This window comes from Physeter macrocephalus, chromosome 1 (assembly GCF_002837175.3).
Source record: "Physeter macrocephalus isolate SW-GA chromosome 1, ASM283717v5, whole genome shotgun sequence".
Taxonomy (NCBI): Eukaryota; Metazoa; Chordata; class Mammalia; order Artiodactyla; family Physeteridae; genus Physeter; species Physeter macrocephalus.
Window position 1 is genome coordinate 50,204,079 of NC_041214.2, and position 22,298 is coordinate 50,226,376.

Sequence of the window (22,298 nt, forward strand, 5' to 3'; positions counted from 1 at the left end):
ATTTGTAGAGACGTGGATGGATCTAGAGACTGTCATACAGAGTGAAGTAAGTCAGAAAGAGAAAAACAAATATTGTGTATTAACGCATATATGTGGAACCCAGAAAAATGGTACAGATGAACCAGTTTTCAGGGCAGAAATTGAGACACAAATGTAGAGAACAAACGTATGGACACCAAGGGGGAAAAGCGGCAGGGGTGTGTGTGTGTGATGAATTGGGAGATGGGGATTGACATATATACACTAATATGTATAAAATGGATAACTAATAAGAATTTGCTATATAAAAAATAAAATAAAATAAAATTCAAAAAAAAAAAAGAAAAGCCAGATGCATTGGTTCCCACTACTAGCACTTAGACCAATGCGCTGGTGGGGGAGTTAATACAGGTGAGAGTTTGAGAGCATTTTTCATAAAACAAACATATATTGAGCTGTTATATGCAAGGTGAAAACATTGATAAGGTACAACCCCACTGTCATAGAACTCTCAGTGTCACAGGGGGGACAGACACATCAGTGCATAATTACACAACAGGTGCATGTAGGGTGACAGATGGGCACACAGAGGAGGGGCACCTTGCCCAGCCTTGGGAATGCAGGAGAGACTTCCAGGGGCAGAGGACGCTTGAGCAGAGCCTTAAAAGAGGCGTGTATTAGGTTCCTGTGGCTGCTACAATAAGTTACCACAAACCTGGTAGCTTAAAATGAAGAGATATTTATTTTTTTTCACAGTTCTAGAGGCCAGAAGTATAAAGTCAAGCTGTTGTCAGTGCTACATTCAGCCTCCCCAAGGCTCTCAGGGAAAAACCCTTCCTTGCTTCTTCCAGTTTATGGTGGCACCAAGCACTCCTTGGCTTGTGGCAACATAACTCTCGTCTCTGCCTGTCTTTGCATGGCCTTCTCCTGTTGTCCCCACTCCTAACATTAATAAAGGATGAGCTGCTCCCACAAAATAAGGACACTTGTCATTGGATTTTTAAGGCTCACCCGGTTAATCCAGAATGATCTCATCTCAAGATTCTTAACCTAATTACATCTGCAAAGAGTCTTTTTCCAAATAAGGTCAAACTCATAGGTACCAGATGGTAGGACTTGGACCTATCTTTCGCTGGCCACAAATCAACCTTCTACGATGGGTTGTATGAATAAGAGTTGATAATCTGGCAAAGAGTAGGGTAAAAGCATTCTAACATGAGCAAAACTTGAGCAAAGCAGTATCTATGCGAACTAGTAACCTATACGAACATGGAGAAAAGAGCACCGGGAAACACAGAAAAAGCAACTGAGACTTTATATGTTGTGCTAAGGCTTACAAAGCACTGTCATGTAACAACACTTTGAACCACCCAAGACCCTTTAAGGCAGCATAAGACTAGCCAAATTATGATGCTTCTCTTTTTTAAAAAAACAAATTTCTTTTGACTTATTAATAAACTATAGAGAAAATTTAAAAAATAAAATAAAATGGATAACCAACAAGGACCTACTGTATAGCACAGGGAACTCTGCTCAATGTTATGTAACAACCTAAATGGGAAAAGAATTTGAAAAAGAATAGCTACATGTATAACTGAATCACTTTACTGTACACCTGAAACTAATGCAACATTGTTAATCACCTATACTCCAATATAAAATAAAAAGTTAAAAAAAAAAAGACTAGCCAAATTTTACTCATAATGATGCAGAGGCAGAAAGATTCAACACCTTGTCCAAACACACATGCCTATGAAGTGGCTGAGTTGGGACCTAAGACTTCCAATTCAAAATTCTGTGTCTACTTCACCATACAGTGCTGCAGTCATCCCTTTTCTACTGTTACAGAAAAAGATAAATTCCTGAGTCAAATTAATCATATTTTAAATAATCTTTATTCCTACAGGACATCTGGGAAATAAAGCATCACAATCCCTCTGTAGAAAAATATACAATAGTAGGTTTCACTTAAGGTCAGAAGTGAATCCAAGCGGGACTTCCCTGGCGGTCCAGTGGGTAAGACTCCATGCTTCCAATGCTGGGGGCGACGGTTTGATCCCTGGTCGGGGAACTAAGATCCCACGTGCCATGCAGCCAAAAATAAATAAATTTCTTAAAAAAAGAAGTGAATCCGAGAAAGGAAGTCCAGGTCTCAAACTCCCAACACGTTTCATCAAGTGACCCAGAGCCTGGCAGGGAGCACGTGTGTTGAAAGATCCAAAAGAGAAAGTGTGTAAGAGCACCTAGCATGCCTGGTGTCGCACAAATGCCCCAAACAAGTAAGCATCAGTTTCCTTGCCTGGCTCAGGGCCACATGAGGAGTCGGAGACAGCGAGGAAATGAACCGTGGCAGTTATGCCCAAACACTTTCAGCATCAGCAAAACAAGGCTAAAGATACAAAGCCGGACCAACTGGTGCTGGTGAAATAATGAAATAATGCTTAACACAAAGGCTATAATTATTCACTTCACATCCTCTCAACACTGGGAGTTGCTGAAGGAACGATATTTCTGCCTGTTGATATTTTTCTTCCTTGTGATTTACAGCACAAGAATAAATAAATGTGTGGCCGAGGTTTCATTAATATATTATCGTTTGGCCCCAGAACCCAATAGCACTACTGAAAGAAAGCTGAGACACACTTAACCTGGCAACGAGTCAGCCACCGTGCAGCTGCAGCAGGGACCACAGCTGAAAGCTATAAGCATCTTGTTCTTTTGTTCGAGGGAGGATATTGCAGCTGGAGTGGGGCGGTGGGGAGAGCAGCCCTTCAATATGGTCTGGAGTAGTTTCCACCTGAGCCGCAATCAGGCTTCCTAATTCCCATTTCTGAGAAGCAAATATGATCTAGGAATATCAACCACAAATAAATAAGTCGAACACAAAACACATTCTTGTTTTGTCTCCAGCGTGAAATGAAAGGACCACTGGAAACAGAGAGGGTTGACCACTTCCAGGCTGGGAAGCAGCAGGAAATGGGAGGGAGTGGGTTGGAGGGGCTGCCCCTTAATGAGGGACTCTCTCTACCACCATGCAGAGTGGTGCTCTACCTGGGCTGCACACTGGAATCACCAGGGGCATGTGGCAAAATTCCAGGCCCCATCCCAGACCAATTACATGGGATCTCTGGGCGGGGACCAGGGCATTGGGATTTTTGAAAGCTCCCCTGTCATTCCAATGTGCAGCCACAGTTGGGGCCTTTGTTTTAAAAACGAAAAACAAAACACTGGGATATCTCACTGTCCCAAAATGTCTTTTTTTCCCCTCTGGGCTAGAGTTGCAGACAGGAAGAATAATATATTAGCTGCCCTTTGTGAGTGCCTTAGAACTCTCCAAGCTGGCTACCTGAGTGTCTTGGGCTGAAGAGCAGCTGCTTCTCAGCCATCCGAGGCTGTGCATTTACTCCTGTCCTCTCCTGTCTCCTGCCTGCTCCTTTAACTCCCTTAAAACACCTTCTTCTGCTCAAGGACCAGCTCAGGACTTACATTAGTGATAATCATGCTGCAGCTGCTATTCTTTTTACTCATCGTATCTAACATTTACTGGGTACAAATTATGTGCCAGGCATTGTTCTGAGTTCTTTACAGAGTATGAACTTAACTTAACCCTTATGATAATCATTTTCCTTTGTTTTCTTCAGTTAAATAATGATTTCATTCCTTTACTACATAATAAGTCAAATTTATACAACTATGGCAGAGGATGAGAATGGCTTATATTTCCAACCAGGAGAAGTCACTATTCCTTTCTGTAAAACTGAAAAATAGTTGATTTACAATATTATATTATATTATATTAGTTTCAGAATGGGAGAAAATATTTGCAAATGATGCAACTGACAAGAGATTAATCTCCAAAATATACAAACAGCTCATGTAACTCAGTATCAAAAAAACAAACACCTCAATCAAAAAAGGGACAGAAACACTGTGGAAAATGGTATGGAGGTTCCTCTGAAAACTAAAAATACAATTACCACATGATCCAGCAATCCCACTCCTGAGCATATATCCAGACAAAACTATAATTCAAAAAGATACATGGACCCTTATGTTCATAGCAGCACTATTCACAATAGCCAAGACATGGAAACAACCTAAATGTCCATTGACAGATGAATGGATAAAGAAGATGTGGTACATATATACAGTGAAATACTACTCAGCCATAAAAAAGAATGAAATAATGCCATTTGCAGCAACATGGATACAACTAGAGATTATCATACTAAGTGAAGTAAGTCAGAAAGAGAAAGACAAATACCATATGATATCACTCATAAAATATGATACATATGAAACAGAAACAGAATCAGAAACACAGAGAACAGACTGGTGGTTGCCAAGGGGGAGGGGGGTGGGATAGTGTTGGATTGGGAGTTTGGGATTAGCAGATGCAAACTGGAATATACAGAATAAACAAAAATGTCTTACTGTATGGCACAGGGAACTATATTCAATATCCTCTGATAAACCATAATGGAAAATATGAAAAAGAGTGTATATATATATGTATAACTGAGTCACTTTGCTGTACAGCAGTAATTAACACAACACTGTAATTCAACTATAATTCAATAAAAAATATATTTTAAAAAAATGGGCATAAGATCTAAACAGACATTTCTCCAAAGAAGACATACAGATGGCCAAAAAGCACATTAAAAGATGTTCAACATCAGTAATTATTAGAGAAATGTAAATCAAAACTACAATAAGGTATCACCTCACACCGGTCAGAATGGCCATCATCAAAAAATCTACAGACAATAAATGCTGGAGAGGGTGTGGAGAAAAGGAAACCCTCCTACAATGTTGGTGGGAATGTAAATTGGTGTAGCCACTATGCAAAATTGTATGGAGTTTCCTTAAAAAACTAAAAATAGAGCTACCATATGATCCAGCAATCCCACTCCTGGACATATATCCAGAGAAAACTATAATTTGAAAAGATACATGCACCTCAATGTTCATAGCAGCACTATTTACAATAGCCAAGACATGGAAGCAACCTAAATGTCCATCAACAGAGAAATGGATAAAGAAGATGTGGTACATATATAATACAATAGAATATTACTCAGCCATAAAAAAGAACAAAATAATGCCATTTGCAGCAACATGGGTGGACCTAGAGATTATCATACTACGTGAAGTCAGAGAAAGACAAATATCTTATGTCACTTATGTGTGGAATCTAAAGAAATGACACAAATGAACTTATTGACAAAACAGAAATAGACTCACAGACATAGAAAATAAACTTATGGTTACCAAAGGGGAAAAGTACGGGGGAGGGATAAATTAGGAGGTTGAGATTACACATATGCACTACCATATATAAAATAGATAATCTACAAGGACCTACTGTATAACATAGAGAACTCTACTCAATACTCTGTAATAACCTATAAGGAAAAGAATCTGAAAAATAATAGATATATGTATATGTATAACTGAATCATATGGTAGCTCTATTTTTAGTTTTTTAAGGAACCTCCATACTGTTCTCCATAATAATTGTACCAATTTACATTCTCAGCAACAGTGTAGGAGGGTTCCCTTTTCTCCACACCCTCTCCAGCATTTATTGTTTGTATATTTTTTGATGATGACCATTCTGACTGGTGTGAGGTGATAACCACATTGTAGTTTTGATTTGCTTTTCTCTAATAATTAGTGATGTTGAGCATCTTTTCACGTGCTTTTTGGGCATCTGTATGTCTTCTTTGGAGAAGTGTCTATTTAGATCTTCTGCCCAATTTTTGATTGGGTTGTTTTTTTGATATTGAGCTGCATGAGCTCTTTGTATATTTTGGAGATTAATCCCTTGTCGGTCGATTCATTTGCAAATATTTTCTCCCATTCTGTGGGTTTTTTCATTTTGTTTATGGTTTCCTTTGCTGTGCAAAAGCTTTTAAGTTTAATTAGGTCCCATTTGTTTATTTTTGCTTTTATTTTCATTATTCTAGGAGGTGGATCAAAAAATATCTTAAGGGGGCTTCCCTGGTGGCGCAGTGGTTGCGTGTCCGCCTGCCGATGCAGGGGAACCGGGTTCGCGCCCCGGTCTGGGAGGATCCCACATGCCGCGGAGCGGCTGGGCCCGTGAGCCATGGCCGCTGAGCCTGCGCGTCCGGAGCCTGTGCTCCGCAACGGGAGAGGCCACAGCAGAGGGAGGCCCGCATACCACAAAAAAAAAAAAAAAAAAAAAAAAAATCTTAAGGCAATTTATGTCAGACAGTGTTCTGCCTATGTATTCCTCTAAGAGTTTTATAGTATCCGAGCCTTACATTTAGATCTTTAATCCATTTTGAGTTTATTTTTGTGTATGGTGTTAGGGAGTGTTCTAATTTCATTCTTTTACATGTAGCTGTCCAGTTTTCCCAGTACCACTTATTGAAGAGACTGTCTTTCCTCCATTGTATATTCTGCCTCCTTTGTCATAGATTAGGTGACCATAGGTGCATAGGTTTATCTCTGGACTTTCTATCCTGTTCCACTGATCTATATTTCTGTTTCTGTTCCAATACCATACTGTTTTGATTACTGTAGCTTTGTAGTATAGTCTGAAGTCAGGGAGCCTGATTTCTCCAGCTCCATTTTTCTTTCTCAAAATTGCTTAGGCTATTCAGGGTCTTTTGTGTTTCCAAACAAGTTGTAAAACTTTTTGTTCTAATTCCGTGAAATGAATCACTTTGCAGTACACCTGAAACTAACACAACATTGTGAATCAACTATACTCCAATATAAAATAAAAATTAAAAATAAATTGCTTATTCTTATAATATAGAGCCTATTAATCTAGTTGCTGTCAGTAAGAATCAGAATTTAGAACCCTTATTCTTTCTGTTTGTCTCAAGATTTTTTCATGTAGTAATAGCTTTTTTAAAGAGTAGAGATCCCCAGGAAGATAAGGAGATAAAATGGATGACTTCAAGATTCTCAAGATATTATGGCCAGTCACACAATGTACTTGTGCAAGGTCATGAGAGTCCGCTAGGTTTGTAGACCTGCTCCTTCTCCAGGTCAGAGGTCAATGTCAGCCAGGCAAGGACACTCCTACCACAGTTCAGAGCCAACTGGGACAACCCCTTCCCAGGAGTGTGAACGCAATTTATGAAGGTGGTAGGCAGGTCAGAGAACCAGAAAAAGATTTTGACGTATTATTTTGATGTCCATTCAGAAGATGAGGATAAAGAAACTGAGGCCTAGAGTGGCAGAGCCAGGCTTTGACCTAGGCTCCAAAGCCTGGGTGTTTGATGACTGCTACCCAGTATGTCATCTGACCTATTCTAGGTATTCCAGGCTACCCGCAGCTCTCTTTCCTCTGAATTCACTTTCTCTTAAGTCAATTCCACATGACATAACAATTTGTTGTTTGTTATTATTTGTTGCCAGTGTGATAAGTGTGTCTCTCCAGCTAGATGAACTCCCCAAGAGACATAAATTTGAGAGGTCATACAAAATATCATGCTTGAGAGCAAGAATGGCCCATATAATTTTCCTCCTCTAAATTAATCACTAGATTAATTACTTTATCTATCACAACCCCATGTTCTTAATCTGTAAAACATTAGAAATGATAGTTTCAACCCCATCCCCATGGCTATAGGAATAAAATGAAATTCTATAAGTATAAAGTCCTTAGCATAGTGTTGGTGCTAGTAAGGGTTCAACAAGTGGTTCATATTTAAAAGCTGATTTTAGCTCAGGTATAAAAAAATAATAGTACAATGTCAGAAAAATAGCAAAAGGTAATGTTTCTTCAGAGCTGTTAAGCATCCATTTTTAAATGTTATTAGAGCAACCATTCTTCATATACATTAAGAAAAAACAAAAAAATACTGTCCAAAATGAATGTAAGTCTGGGTTTGTGCATCTGTACATACATGTGGGTTTATATATGACAATGTACATTCATGCTTTGAAGTCCCCCACTGCTCCAATGACAGAAGAACTAACGAAGAGAAAAGTCATAATCTTGGTCGAAATAAACTAAACAAGATCATTGCAGATCATAAATGTAGTTGAGCTCCACATTCACAGTGGGCAAAGGTGGCCAAGAATTTATATCTTATAGTATAATAGAAACTAAAAGTGCTCCACATGCTGTGGGAGATTAGAGCTTGTCTCTCAACATGAAACCAAGGTGGTGAAGAAAGCTGGAATGGGATCCTTGCTTATAATAGGAAACATTTAAAAAAAAAAAAAAAAAACTACTGTGAGGAAGATTCAAAATTTAATATCAAAAGAGGCAAGAATAAGAAGACAACCAAAGTGCTGGTTTGCTTGGTGACTGAATGGGTAATATCTTCAACATCTCTAGTGGCAGAGAACTCTCAATCAATTTAAGGTCTGTTAGGAACTTGGGGCACAGGTGGGCTGTGTGTATATGTGTGGGCACCATGGGGTTGGGGGGTGCTTAGTGTTCAAGTAGAAGCAATCTCAAAACCACTAGATAAGAAGGTTAAATACAGAAAGAAGGAGAATGGAAGGGGAAAAAACATTCCACTCAAAACTGAATATTCAACACAAAATTCTAAAACCCATGTGGAAAAACTAATGCTAAGATGGAATGCTAAAAACATCAACACATGGAAAAGAGACTCACTCTTTCACTTTGAAATAAGTATGTTTAGATGCTCAAAGATATAAAGAAATAGCTCCATAAAAAGAACAAGAAACTAAGAAGCCAAACAATAAAATAAGAACAGGTGTCTATGAAAAAAAAACAATAAAAATTTTGTAAATAAGTATATAGTCATTGAAATTAAAAGAATAGCTGGTATAAACTCTAGACCAGACGTAGTCAAAGAGATAATTAGTGAATTGGAAAATAATACTGTAAATATATAGTACCCAGAATCAGCAGAGACATAAAGAAAACATTAAAGAATTAAGAGATATAGAAAATAAACTAAGATTCTAAACTAAATCTAATAGTACTTCCAGAAAAAGAAGACTGATGAAATGGCATAAAAACATATTTAAAGAACAAAACTGTTGAGAATTTTCTAGAATGAAAGAAAACATGAGTTCTCCAGTAGGAAGTGAATATGGAGTGCCAAGAAAAATAAACCTACTCCTAGTCATTTAATAGTGAAGTCACACAACAGCTAGAATAGAAAGGAAAGACATATTACCAACAAGAAATAGTTGTAGAAAACAAACTTATGGTTACCAAGGGGGAAACAGGGAGGGATAAATTGGGATTGACATAGACACACTACTATATATAAAACAGATAACTAGTAAGAACCTACTGTGTAGCACAGGGAACTCTACTCAATACTCTGTGATGACCTATATGGGAAAAGAATCTAAAAAAGAGTAGATATATGTATATGTATAGCTGATTCACCTGGCTGTACAGCAGAGACTGACACAACACTGTAAATCAACTACACTCCAATAAAAATTAATTTAAAAAAACAACAGGGATAGTTGAGCTCTTGGCAATAATTCTCAGAAGATAATAACTTTGAAATATAAGGGAAATATGTACATACACATATCAATAATACAGTACATTAGACCTTAAATGTTCATTACCTTAACTCTCTGGCAGGGCAGGGAGGAAGAAATTGTATCATATACTAGAAAACAACTGGAATCTTCAGCTCACCTTCCACCCCTCACCCCTTGTCACCAGGATGCAACAGCATGCCCGGCACGTGGGTGTTTACCGAGGAACAGGACCTCACAACATCATGAGGTAACTCATCCTTTCCATGAGTGCTGACAAGTCTTAAACCAACAAGATTCATAATCGTCCTTAAAATGGCTCAAATCATAAAATGAATAACTTAGGAAAGAAGGTCAATCTAGGGTAGTAGGGAGGGAGGAAACTATTAAAGTGTTTAGTGTGAGACATGCAGAGTGAATAATGGTTTTAGGGTACTAACATAACACAAAAAGTAGTTACATGTTACTCTACTAGGGCTTGTTTAAACTTGTTGGAAGGCTTGGTGTCCACGGGATGAGCTTCATGTAGGAGACAGACAGCTTGATATTTGTGCCTAAGAAGCTGGCTGAACCCAGATTCAGAGAGTGCAAGTAAAAAGATACTGAATAGTTCAGCAGAAGAGGCAAATAATCAGTGAGGTTGAACTATGGGGGTGGAAAGTCTGTAAGGCACACTGACATTAGAAGACCCCATAAAAATGAATAATGGTGAGCTGGCCCCACTGAATCAAATCTGTTAGATTACTGTGCTGTGGTTGAAAGGAAGCTGTCCCCGGAGTCTTTGAGCTGTGCGATTCTTGGGTCATTGAACACACTGGCTTTACCTATGGCTTATTACAGTATGAGCCAGATTTTCTCTACGGCTGAAGCCTCAAATTAATGAGGTAGAAGCTTAAAAGATTCAATTAATTCAAAAGAAAGCATTTCTTAAAAGAGCAAAAGCTTTTGGTGTGGTTTGAATCCCTTAGCTAGACGGTAGACTAGGAGGGGTAAAAAGGCCAGCATGAGGGTCCTGCCTCCCTCTCTGTTCTAACATCGGGGTAAAGCTGGGTGAGCCACAGATCCTGCTTCTGACCTCTGCATCTGCTGTTCCCTCTACCTGGAACAACCTCCCCCAGATATAAGCATGGCTAACCTCACCTCTTTCTGGTCTTTGCTCACGTGTTACCTTCTCTGTGAGACCTTTCCTGGCCATCCCATCTAAAACGTCAACAGACCCTTTACACACACACTTTCTACACTTCTTCCCTCCCTTTTCCCCTTTAGTACTTACCACTGCCTAGTACACTACATGTTACTTATTGTCTATCCTCCCTTCTCCCACCAATGTAGAGACTCCATGAAGGCAAAGATTTTTGTCTGTTTTGTTTATTGATATATGCCCCAACACCTACAGCATGTTGGTGCATCTCCAACAGGAGTTCCTCCATAAAAATCTTCTGAATGTGCCAATGAATCTTGCATAAGCCCCGTGACAGCTAGCATTCCAGTGTTCGCGAATGCTAAGCTGAAAATCTTTATTTATTGCAATAATTCAGATATAACTTATAAATCTAACCACATTCTGTTAACTTAAAACTGGGTTAAGAACTTCCTCTAAGGTAATTATTGGTTTCATACAAACTATGCACAGTACATCTGCCTTTGCAGAAATATGATCAGACACTCAATTTAGATCAGACAATTTACATTCAACACTCAGATAAGGCATCTGAGCCCTCTGCTGACAACAGAACTAGAAATTGACTGATTACAGGATAACACTTTGGCTTTCTAAACACAGCACTGCCTTTTCTCAGAAGAGCTCAAAAATAGACAAAAAAAAGATTTGAAAAAGATGAGTAAAAACCTTATATATTTCCACTAGAATGCTGATTTCTTTATATATTTTCTCTCCTAAAGTCTAACAAAGACACACCTGTAAAACGTTACAGGTAAGGTGCTCTCCATTTTCACTTAGGCCCAAATCAAAGAATCCAAATGAAAGATCATGGCTATCTTTATGGAATCACATTCTAAACTCTAGACCTATATAGGTTCCTAGACATCAACCAAGAGACTTTGAGAGGAACCCAGTTGGATATTTTCAAAGGTGAATTTATTGGTTTGTTTCCATAAAACTATACCTAATTCTCTTTTATAATTGTAGATATTTAACTTAGAAAGTTAGAAGGCTCACTGATATCAGAAGAAATTTTATATTACTGGGTGGATTTAGAAACGAGAATAACTTGGGTTTTACTCAGAACAATAAATGACTATTGTGATAGTATCAATAGCTAAATTTCCACCACTCATTTTCACTAAAAACTACATTCCCTAAACACATAACTTCGTCAAGACTCTCTGCTCCTTGCTTCTAAATGATAGACTACTCTGAGGCCGGCAACCAAGAGTTTTGGGAAACAAGAGGCAAAGATATTGAAATTCAGAGAGAAAAATCTGGCTTATAAAATAAAGCTTAAAGAAAGAATGAAATTACCTATAATAGCAAGTAATTAATTACAAAAATAGCAATTAGCTGGAAGAGCAAAGAAGAAACTAAAATATTAACTGTATTTTCACTTATGTAAATCTCTTGAGATTAATTTTCTGTAACCATAGCCCTATTAGTGGTATTTAATTGAGCTAATAAAAACTATTAAAAGGCAATGGATTAATACAGATGGTAATTTTTCCTTTTCACTTCAAGGATGAGTCTTCTCCACTTCATCCCTTCTAAAATGCATTAAAGCCAAGAAAGAACTATCTACTGAGACTTCAGCTGTCATTAAGCTCTTGCCCTCTTTGAAAATAATACCAGTTCTCTTTAATACCTATAGGAAGGCATCACAGTTACTATTATTTCAAAGAGAGTAGACTTTTTAAAATAATGTAGTAATTGAATTCAGGGCAATAATGTAAATTAGCGGATTTTATACAATATTTCTCTTTTTTTAGAGGGAAGAATAATTGTCCAGACATCTAGAGGAATACTAGTTTTCTGTAGAAATGAAATTGCAAACCTTACAACAAATTAACATGAGCAGGTGCTACTCTCAGATTGTCATGTTCCTGGAAATCATGTGAGTTGTAGAAGGTGGGGGAAGTCAAGAAGTCCTAGTCCCCCATAGTGATGGGGGGTGGGGGAGGTCTTTAAGCCTTACATTTCTCCCAGGTTTGCATTTCCATTGGATTACCTGGCTAAATGGTGCTTTTCTACAAAGGCAACTCCTTGATCTTTTTTTTTTTTTTTTTTTTTTGGTTCGCGGGCCTCTCACTGTTGTGGCCTCTCCCGTTGCGGAGCACAGGCTCCGGACGCGCAGGCTCAGCGGCCATGGCTCACCGGCCTAGCCGCTCCGCGGCACGTGGGATCTTTCCGGACCGGGGTACGAACCCGTGTCCCACGCATCGGCAGGCGGACTCAACCACTGCGCCACCAGGGAAGCCCGCAACTCCTTGATCTAGGACAGAGGTCTGAAGCACCATGCAGGTGGCAAACTATTCCATGCCATTTTATCTGAAATATGGCAAATTTAAGATTTAGCCAAGAGACCCATGTCTGGAAGAGCTTGGAAATCTTCTGGTCCAAGGTACATTCTCTTAGGGAGGGGATGAGCATTCTAGAGAAGCATACACACTTGCAGCTGGGTTCTGCGAGCCAGCCTTGACAGGCAGCATGGCGGGGCTTAAAGCCCATTTATGTCATCAGACAGTGACATTTCCAACCGCCATTTGAGTTTTGACCAAGCTGTAATAGGAGGGAATTTGTCCTTGGAGAGAGGGTCAGATGGGTTAATCACTAACATTCCTTCCAACTCTAGGACACAAGAATCCTTGACTCACTCACTCAATAAACATTTGGGAGTCTTTGTGCCAGCACACAAAGTAATTTTCAATAAATATCCTTTTTACACTACAGCCACCATATCTGTGAAGATTCCAACACAGCAGCAATTTTTACCGTAGCACACAGAGGGTAAAAATTATGGCCAAGCCTGTAACTTACATAATGGAGCTTGAACTTGCACTCATCTTCAATTTCATCTGCGCTGTCTTCATCGGAAACTTCCCCTTCCTCTGCATCATCTCCAAGGTGATAAGGTAACTTCTTGCCCTGAAATGAAACAAAACACTCAATTTAAAGATGAAAATTCAGCAAGATAGGGGTATGGGAATTAAGAGGTACAAACTACTATGTATAAAGTAAGCTACAAGGATATATTGTACAGCACAGGGAAATACAGCAATTATTTTATAATAACTTTAAATTGAGTCTAATCTATAAAAATATTGAATCACTATGTTATATACCTGAAACTAGTATAATATTAGTCAACTATACTTCAGTTAAAAAATAAAATAGGAAATGAAAATTCACAATAGCCAAAAGGTGGAAATAACCTAGTGTCTACCAACAGATGAATGGATAAACAAAATGTGGTATACACATACACTAAAATGTTACTCAGCTTTATTTATTTATTTGTTTTTTTGGTGGTACGCGGGCCTCTCACTGTTGTGGCCTCTCCCGTTGCGGAGCACAGGCTTCGGACGCACATGCTCAGTGGCCATGGCTCACGGGCCCAGCCGCTCCGCGGCATGTGCGATCTTCCCAGACCGGGGCACGAACCCGTGTCCCCTGAATCGGCAGGCGGATTCTCAACCACTGCGCCACCAGGGAAGCCCAATTCAGCTTTTAAAAGTAAGGAAATTCTGACTCATGTTACAACGTGGATGAACCTTGAGGACATTAGGCTAAAGGAAGTAAGCCAGTCACAAAAGACAACTGTTGTTTGATTCCACTTATTAAGGTACCCAGAGTAGCCAAATTCATAGAGACAGGAAGCAGTAAAACAGTGGTATCCAGGGGCTGGAGGAAGCGGGTGGTGGGGAAGATGGGAGCTGTTTAATGAGTATGGAGTTTTGGTTTAGCAAGAAAAGAGTTCTGTACATGGCAATGCGAATGTACTTGACACAGCTGAACTGTACGCTTAAAAATGGTTAAGATGGTAGGTAACTTTTATGTATGTTGTATTTTACCACAATTAAAAATAATTTTTAAAAATTGAAAAATAAAAATAGACTGTCATACTGAGTGAAGTAAGACAGAGAAAGAGAAATACTGTATGATATCAATGCAGAATCTAAAAAGAAACGATACAAATGAACTTATACAAAACAGAAACATCTCATAGACTTAGAGAACAAACTTACGGTTATGGGGATCGGGGAGCGGGGGAAGAGATAGTTAGGGAGTGTGGGATTGACGTTTACACACTAATATATTTAAAATGGATAACCAACAAGGACCTACTGTATAGCACAGGGAACTCTGCTCATATTATGTAACAACCTAAATGGGAAAAGAATTTGAAAAAGAATAGATATGTGTACATGTATAACTGAATCACTCTGCTGTATACCTGAAACTATCACAACATTGTTAATCAACTATTCTCCAGTATAAAGTAAAAAGATTAAAAAAAAATGAAAATAAAATTTGTTATTCCCTTGCCAATCATTACTTCAGACTGACTTGAAGGCAGATCGCTTGAATTAGGGGCAAAACAAAGGGAGAAGAGACTTTCAAGAAAAGGCAGTTTTATTACTTCCAATTAAATACAATTAATTAGGGATACTATATTTACAAGTAAAAATCAGACCAGGCTTCTGTTCGAGAATATATGACTCGTCATAAACAGGCATCACCCTATCCCATGTCCTTAGAGCAGCTTGTTCTCCTGAGCAGGTTAAACGCGCCCTTCTCTCCTGCTGGTTGTGTCCTCTGCACTGACCAGACCTGCTTTTATGGACAATGCAATGACACTCCTGCCCAGCCAGAACATGCCCCTCGCAACCACTCACCAACACATTTTAGGAATCGGGGCTTTTGGACAACAAGGGGGAATTCTTATAACAAAATGGTAGAAAACCCAAGTTATAGAATTATATGCACATTATGATCTCAATGATATATAAAAACTCAGGGAAAAAAATCTGGCAAGAAATATGGTCAATTATTAGGAGTACGAATCTCTGGGTAACAGCATTATGGGTGATAGTTATTTTCTCCTTTTCTACATTTCCCAATTTATATTCAGAAAAAGTAAAAGTAAATAAAAAGCAGAAGAAGGAGGCATGGCCCAGGGGCCTGATAAGGGCTTCCAGGACGGCTAACCATCTGTATCAGGAAAAGCATCTTACTTGTAAGCAGAAAGGAATATTAATAGGAAATTGAATCACTCCCAGAATCTTGGGGAGCAGAGGGGGCAGAACCAGACTCTGTGGCTAAGGGACCAAGGTCACTGCGATAGCCTCTAAAATACCCCCAAATGGTTCCTACCTCTTGGTATTCATGTACTTCTATAATCCCTTCCCCTTGAGTGTGGTCTGGACCTAGTGATCCCGTTGAATGAATGGAATACAGCAAAAGCATAAAGATGGGGGAAATTCTTTAAACGTGGAAGGATGTTCATATGCTTGGCAGCCAAAAATAGTGATAAATTTCTAAATATTATCCCAGACTACTACCCAGGCTGATCTTCTCTAAACTAGAGCTCCAGTGACTTCTGTTATATATTCCTGCTCTTCACACCATGACTGGCCCACCTTCAGCACTCTGGATCTTCCCCTCATCCACTTCTCCTCCCTCCACAGGGCCACCAGCACAGTCAGATTTTCAGAGAACTCTCCCTCCCAGTTTCCTGTATCTTCCCTGATACCCAAAGCTCTTGACCTAAAGGGCTTGGCAAAGAGATAGATTTAAAGCTGGTTAAATCATTTATGTAATGAAAACAAAATCTACATTAAGAATCCAAACTCTTAGAATTTGAATACTTAAATATTTTCTTCAACTTACAAAAGGATGGTTATAGGTTTAAAAAGGTGGTATTTAATTTGCCTTCATACCCCTATGTAATATATTTCTTATTGTATGTGCTATCTGCAAAGTGAAAACTATATTCTTTTCCACAGGAATATACATAGTTATAGATATATAAATATGGCACTAAGCTTCAAATCCCCTTTACTTAAATGTGGCAGTAGGTGGGGAAGCAAGGAGAGAAAGTTGCCATCTAGAGCGTTCACAAGGCGCCCTCATTTTCAGTCCTTTCAAAATCCCATTAAAAGACATCAGGGCCATATCTTCTGCCAGTTTTTTCCACATTCCTGGTCTTTGAAAGAACCTTATACAGGCAGATAGGAAGAAAAGCAACAACACCACAGAACATTGTTTCTTAACGCCTCTTATGAACAGTGTTATGCCTGAGGAAAATTATAGAATAAACTTAGGTAGAATTTTATGAACTTAACAGTGGTCCAGTGTAAACAAAGAATGACCTAGGAGTCCCCTTCTGATCTACATACTATTTCATGCAGGAGTCATACTCAAGAATTAGATTAATTCCTCCACGGTACATGGAAATATTTCTAGAGACTGGAACCATAGCCATCTCTTAGCTTTTAGCTGCATGGCCCCAGGACAGCAGTAACTGCTCTATGACACATCTGTAAAAGTAAAATGCTTGGACCAGATAAGTTTTCTTTCAGTAATGAATCTATGGAAAATAACTAAGTTTGTTATTATTTTTGTTCATAAGCAAATTTTTGTTTAATTTTTAGGAGATACATACACAAACAGTTGGCCCTCTGTACCCAAGGGTTGGTTGAATCCGCAGATGTGAAGAGCCAACTGTACTAGGCCATTTCATATGAGGGGCTTGAGCATTGTGGATTTGGAACCAATCCTGTGGGTACTGAGGGACTAGTATATATATCTCTGTGTGTTTGTGTGTGTGTGTGTGTGTGTGTGTGTGTGTGTGTGTGTGTGTACACAAACACAAGGTTGGAAAGTTTGTGTGTTACAGTTATAATAATAGACAACTTGCCCATCTCCAAAGTGGTGAGTACCCATTCAAATGCCGCCTTTTGGATCACAGATTGCTCTGATGCTAAAGGAACTTAGGAAAATCAGTTCCCTTTTTGTTGCTTCAAATGGGAGTGTGTTGGTCCAGAGATCTAAGAAACCTCCTTAAAGTTTGGAGAAGGTTACTACTAGCAAATGGACTGCAGCTGCTTTGAAATACCCACAGCCCACATGGCTGCCACTCCTGTCAACGAGTGCCTCAGGTCTTCTGGCTTCAATTCATCCTGGTGCCCGTTAGCCCTAGGACATTCTACGCCCAATGATCCAAAGCCCAGTTATGCACAAGGGATCAATGAGTTCACATCAAATATTCCTTAAGTTCCACTGTCCAAATGAGAAGTATTTCAATCAGATGAACTCATTCTGCATTTAACCTTCTGACGCTTGGCTAAAGACCATTTGGGAACATGGAAACGTTTACAAGGCTATAAAGCTGACACTGAGCTTTCTAACCTAGCAATCAGTTTTCACCATGAGAGACTGCGTTAGCAAGACGTCAGGAAAATTGACCTTAACGTTATTTCTCGCATTATATAATTGGAGCTTTTATTCGAAATGCTTTCACACATACAAATGCCCAATGACACCCCTTTGACGGATTCAGCCTATAACTCTCATTTAACTTATAGAAAAACAGGTTTTGACCCATTCTAAAGATGAATACTTTACATCTTTCCCATTTGCTGTCCTCTCTTAAAGCCCCAGTTAAAGTCTTGCTATGAAATTACACTATCTGACTTGCCTGTGCCTCCTCTGGTTTTTGTACACACAATTTTTACGTAAAATATAACCCCATTTGATCATTAATACTCTACTGCTTTTCCTTAGGTTTACAACTATCCAAGATGCTTTTAGTCCAAACACACAAAATTAACTGGAATTAAATAAAATCACATTAGCAATCTGAGAACACAAGGAGCTGTCTTTCTGGCTATTCCTTGCATTAATAATATTCATTTCAGGTAGTAAGTTTTCTCCCTCAGAAGATCTGTTTATGAAATGCCATTCTATTCACCTACTGCTCCTCCGCATACACACGAATCCTATGGGGCACTGTGTCTGAACCTGTGCTCCACTTTGAAGCGAGCTCTTCTCACTTACATAACCAAGGCTGACCAACCATGAAGACTTTTTTTGACAGACAGTTATTGGAGCTTGAAATGGCAGAGAAGAATCTGAAAGAAATGCCTTTGGATACGGAGACATGTAATCCAGGCCTCCCGTACACAGACCCCTCTCCAGCGTCAACTACTACAGACTAAAATATTCAGTATTTGGGTTACAGTACTGAGCTTCTCACTTCATAAAAACAAATCCCAGAATACGTGGTCAGTCAGTAACAAGCTTTTTCTGAAGGTATGACTATAAATAAGTTGGAACAAGGTGCATGCACAAATCTAGACAACCCTTCATATACTGACTATTATTCTCTTGATAAACCAGTTTTCAGTCCTTAAGGGAGGGAGGGCTTAGCAGGTCATTAGTGCCTTTTATTGCATTCCTGAGGTAATTACCTTCACTAGGATTTTGCCTTTCAAACTTTGAGGGCTTGGAAGCTGCTTGGTCTCTCCTGTGTCTACAGATGACAGGTCGAGTTTGTCTCGGAATATTCCTTTCAGGTACTGAGCAATTTTCCTTTGCTGCTGGACACTGCAGTGATTCTCAATAGACAGTATGACCGGGAACCTGAGAGAACAGCAGCACATTGTAAAGGTGTCGAGGACAGCAACTCACAGGGACTTTTGAAAATTATTCTGTATTCATTATGTTCTTACAAGCCTAGTGACAGTATTTGTGAGAGAGGTGATAATTAAAATGCTTCTAAAATGAAAAAGATGAGAGATACATTAAAAAAAATAAAAAACTCCTCTGGCCAAATATATTTTACCAGGCATAAGGGGTGAACAAAATACCAATCCATATGAGATGACTTAGTCTAATATTTTGTAGCTCTCTCTCTCCCTCACACACACATGCACACACACAGTACATATATTTTGTCTCTTTTACAAGAAAAAATAAAAGATAAAATTTTGAGAGATAAGAAACCTAAAGAAAGAAAACTCATAAGGTAATTTAGTCTTAGTTATTCAAAAGTCTAGAAACATCTAGGAGACCACTATCATTAAATGAAGATATTTACTCTAAAAATATATATTCAACACACAGCTTGAAAATTACCATTGAGGATAAAATAACACAATGGAATTTTGTGTTTTATAGTGTCCTATGTCAGGCATTTCAAAATCATTTGTATAGAATTATATACTAGTCTTTACTTTCAGAAAGGAAAAAAACAAGTCAAGCATTCACTCTCCTCCAGCACTCAGGGCTCTGTGCAGAGAATGTGAGACCCCAATGGAGCGATTAGTATCGACAGCCTTAGGAACCAGCAACGATTCCACGACCTTACTCCTCTTCTGACTTTGTTTTTTCCTGAGAAAAACAAATTCAGGCTTATTCTCATTTTTTTTCTAGTTTCCATCACATATCTTCTGAAGTACTAGGCAATATATTTTTTTCCGGAATAGACACACCAATATTTAACTTGCCTAATATGTCTGTATGGAGAAAAGAATTTATTTATGCGCTTGTATGAGAAGCACAAACTCCACAATACAGGCTGTGACCTCCTGAAATTACATTCTATCCTCATTAGTAAACCTGATGCCAGAGGTAATACGAGAGATGAACCTTTGTGAATGAGGTCAGTTTGGTTACCAGACTATAATCTGTTTGCTCCTGTGTCCTCACATGGGTTTTACCCCAGAGTGTTAGAAAGAAAGAAAAACAGCAGACTAGCAACCCTGAGTTGTCTGCACAGTCACATCAGGGAGTTCTAGCAATGGATTTTTAAATTATCAATCTGTTTATAAAAAGGCTATCAGTGTCTAATGATGCTTGGTGTATGAAGCAGTGCTTCTCGACAGGGGCTGGGGCGACTGTGTGGCACCCCTTCCAGAGGGACATTTGTCAATGTCTGAAGACATTTTTGGTGATCACAATGTTGGGGATGGGGGTTGCTTCTGGTGTTTAGTGAGTAGAAGTCACGAATTTGCTCACCATCCTGCAATGCACAAGACAGTTCCCCATAACAAAGAATTATCTGATCCAAAATATCAATAGTGCCAACGTTGAGAAACCCTGGTGTAAAGATGCAACTAAGGACTTCCCTGGTGGTCCAGTGGTTAAGACGCTGCCCTTCCACTCAGGGGTCATGGGTTCGATCCCTGGTCAGGGAAGTTCCACGTGCGATGTGTTGAGGCCAAAAAAAACCACACATGAAACAAAACAAAACATTTTCAGTTTGGGACTTCCCTGGCAGTCCAGTGGTTAAGACTCTGTGCGTCCACTGTAGGGGGGTGCGAGTTCAATCCCTGGTTGGGGAACTAAGATACCACATGCTGGACGGCACGGGCAGAAAAAAAAAAAGATGCAACTAGAACTTAAAGCTGCACTTTTAAAATGTGCTAAACAAGCTTATTAACTGTTTTAATTTGAAGTGCTTTTCTCCTAAGGATCCCCAGACTTTAAGTAAGCATAGTCAAGTCACCAGAGGGTCCTCCAAAGTACATAGACAGCAGGTCTTCTCAATGCCCTACTTCACATGTTGGAAAATAACGTCAAATCACTTCATCAACTTGGATAAGATTAGTAGCAATCAGGGTAAAAAGACCCATCAGAATTTAGTACTTGGATTCTTCCATGTGGAAGACACCACAAACCAAACCTGCTATGCAGCAAGTGTCTCTTATCAGAACAGCATTTTAACTTCATATTTAATTAATGAGAAGACGAAATGTTAGAAAATTTAAAGGCTATTAATGTCTATAAAATTAATTTCATGCAATTGTAATTTTAATTTGCCTCTTTTAATGCAAAAATCATTCTTGAATGTCTGGTATATTGCAGGCACTGGCTAGGCAATAAAGAATGAATAAGGGGGACTTCCCTGGTGGCCTCGTGGTTAGGATCCTGGGCTTTCACTGCTGGCGCCCGGGTTCAGTGCCTGGCTGGGGAACTGAGATCCTGTAAGACGCGCATAGCAGCCCAAAAAAGGGGGGGAATAAAGTTTTATTTTTAATTTCTTTTAAAAATGAATGAATAAGACATAGGCACATACTTTCAAGGAGTTCATGGTCCTAACTACTTAAAAGGAGGCAAGTCACCAACAATTGCAAGAAGGTGCTGTATGATATGATAGAAATATGTTGAGTGCTAAGGACAACGAAAAGAAGCATTTAAATCAGTTGTAGTATTGGTAAGTTTGCCAGAGGGACAATGCCTAAGCAGTCTTCTAGGATGAGCAAGAATTGAGCAGGTGGAATTATGGAGATGAGTGTTTCAGACAGAGAGAATGGCACAAGTGAGAGTAGGGTCTGTGAAAGCACTGAGATCCCCAGGGACTCTGGAAGACAGTCAGTGATGGCAGAAGCCCAGGTCTCTGTGGAGCAACAGTGGAAGACAACACTGGAAGAGCAGGAAGAGGCCAGGCCTTGAAGGGCACGGAAGGCATGACCATGTACAACAGGGAGTCTTTGAAGGACTTTAAGAATTACAACATCAGCTTATATTTTCAGAAAGAAACATACTACACCAGCGTGGAGGATAAACCAAAGAGAAATGAAAATGAAGAGGCGGCAGTGGAGTCAAAAGATAATTTAGCAAGTAGAATTGAAAAGATTGGCTGAATCGAGAGTGGACTCCCAGTTTCTAGGTAAAGCCATTGGTAAACAGTGCTAGCCTCCTAACTAGAAGGAAATGGAGCAAGAGGAAGCTTGGCAGAATGAAATGCTGAGTTCAGTTTGGGGTGCAGGCCCCGTGCTGGTAGGAGTCTTATCCTCGTTCAGTGTTGGGGCTCCCCAAACCTATTATAGTATGCCTGGCTTAGAGTGGGCAACTTTAAATATCTAAGTAAATGTCTGAATAAATAATGAAATTTGTT

At 39.2% G+C, this 22,298-nt stretch overlaps 1 protein-coding gene across 1 annotated transcript in view; it reads right to left on the minus strand.

The window, feature by feature from the left end:
* The window catches only part of PLCH1 (phospholipase C eta 1), a 239,079-nt gene that overhangs the window by 43,224 nt on the left and 173,557 nt on the right, over nt 1-22,298 (minus strand). Inside the window, exons 10-11 of the mRNA XM_007106908.4 lie at nt 18,868-19,039; nt 13,433-13,540 (exon numbers count right to left, since the gene is read on the minus strand). Coding sequence (XP_007106970.2) covers nt 13,433-13,540; nt 18,868-19,039 — 280 coding nt within the window. The remainder of the gene's footprint in view (nt 1-13,432; nt 13,541-18,867; nt 19,040-22,298) is intronic.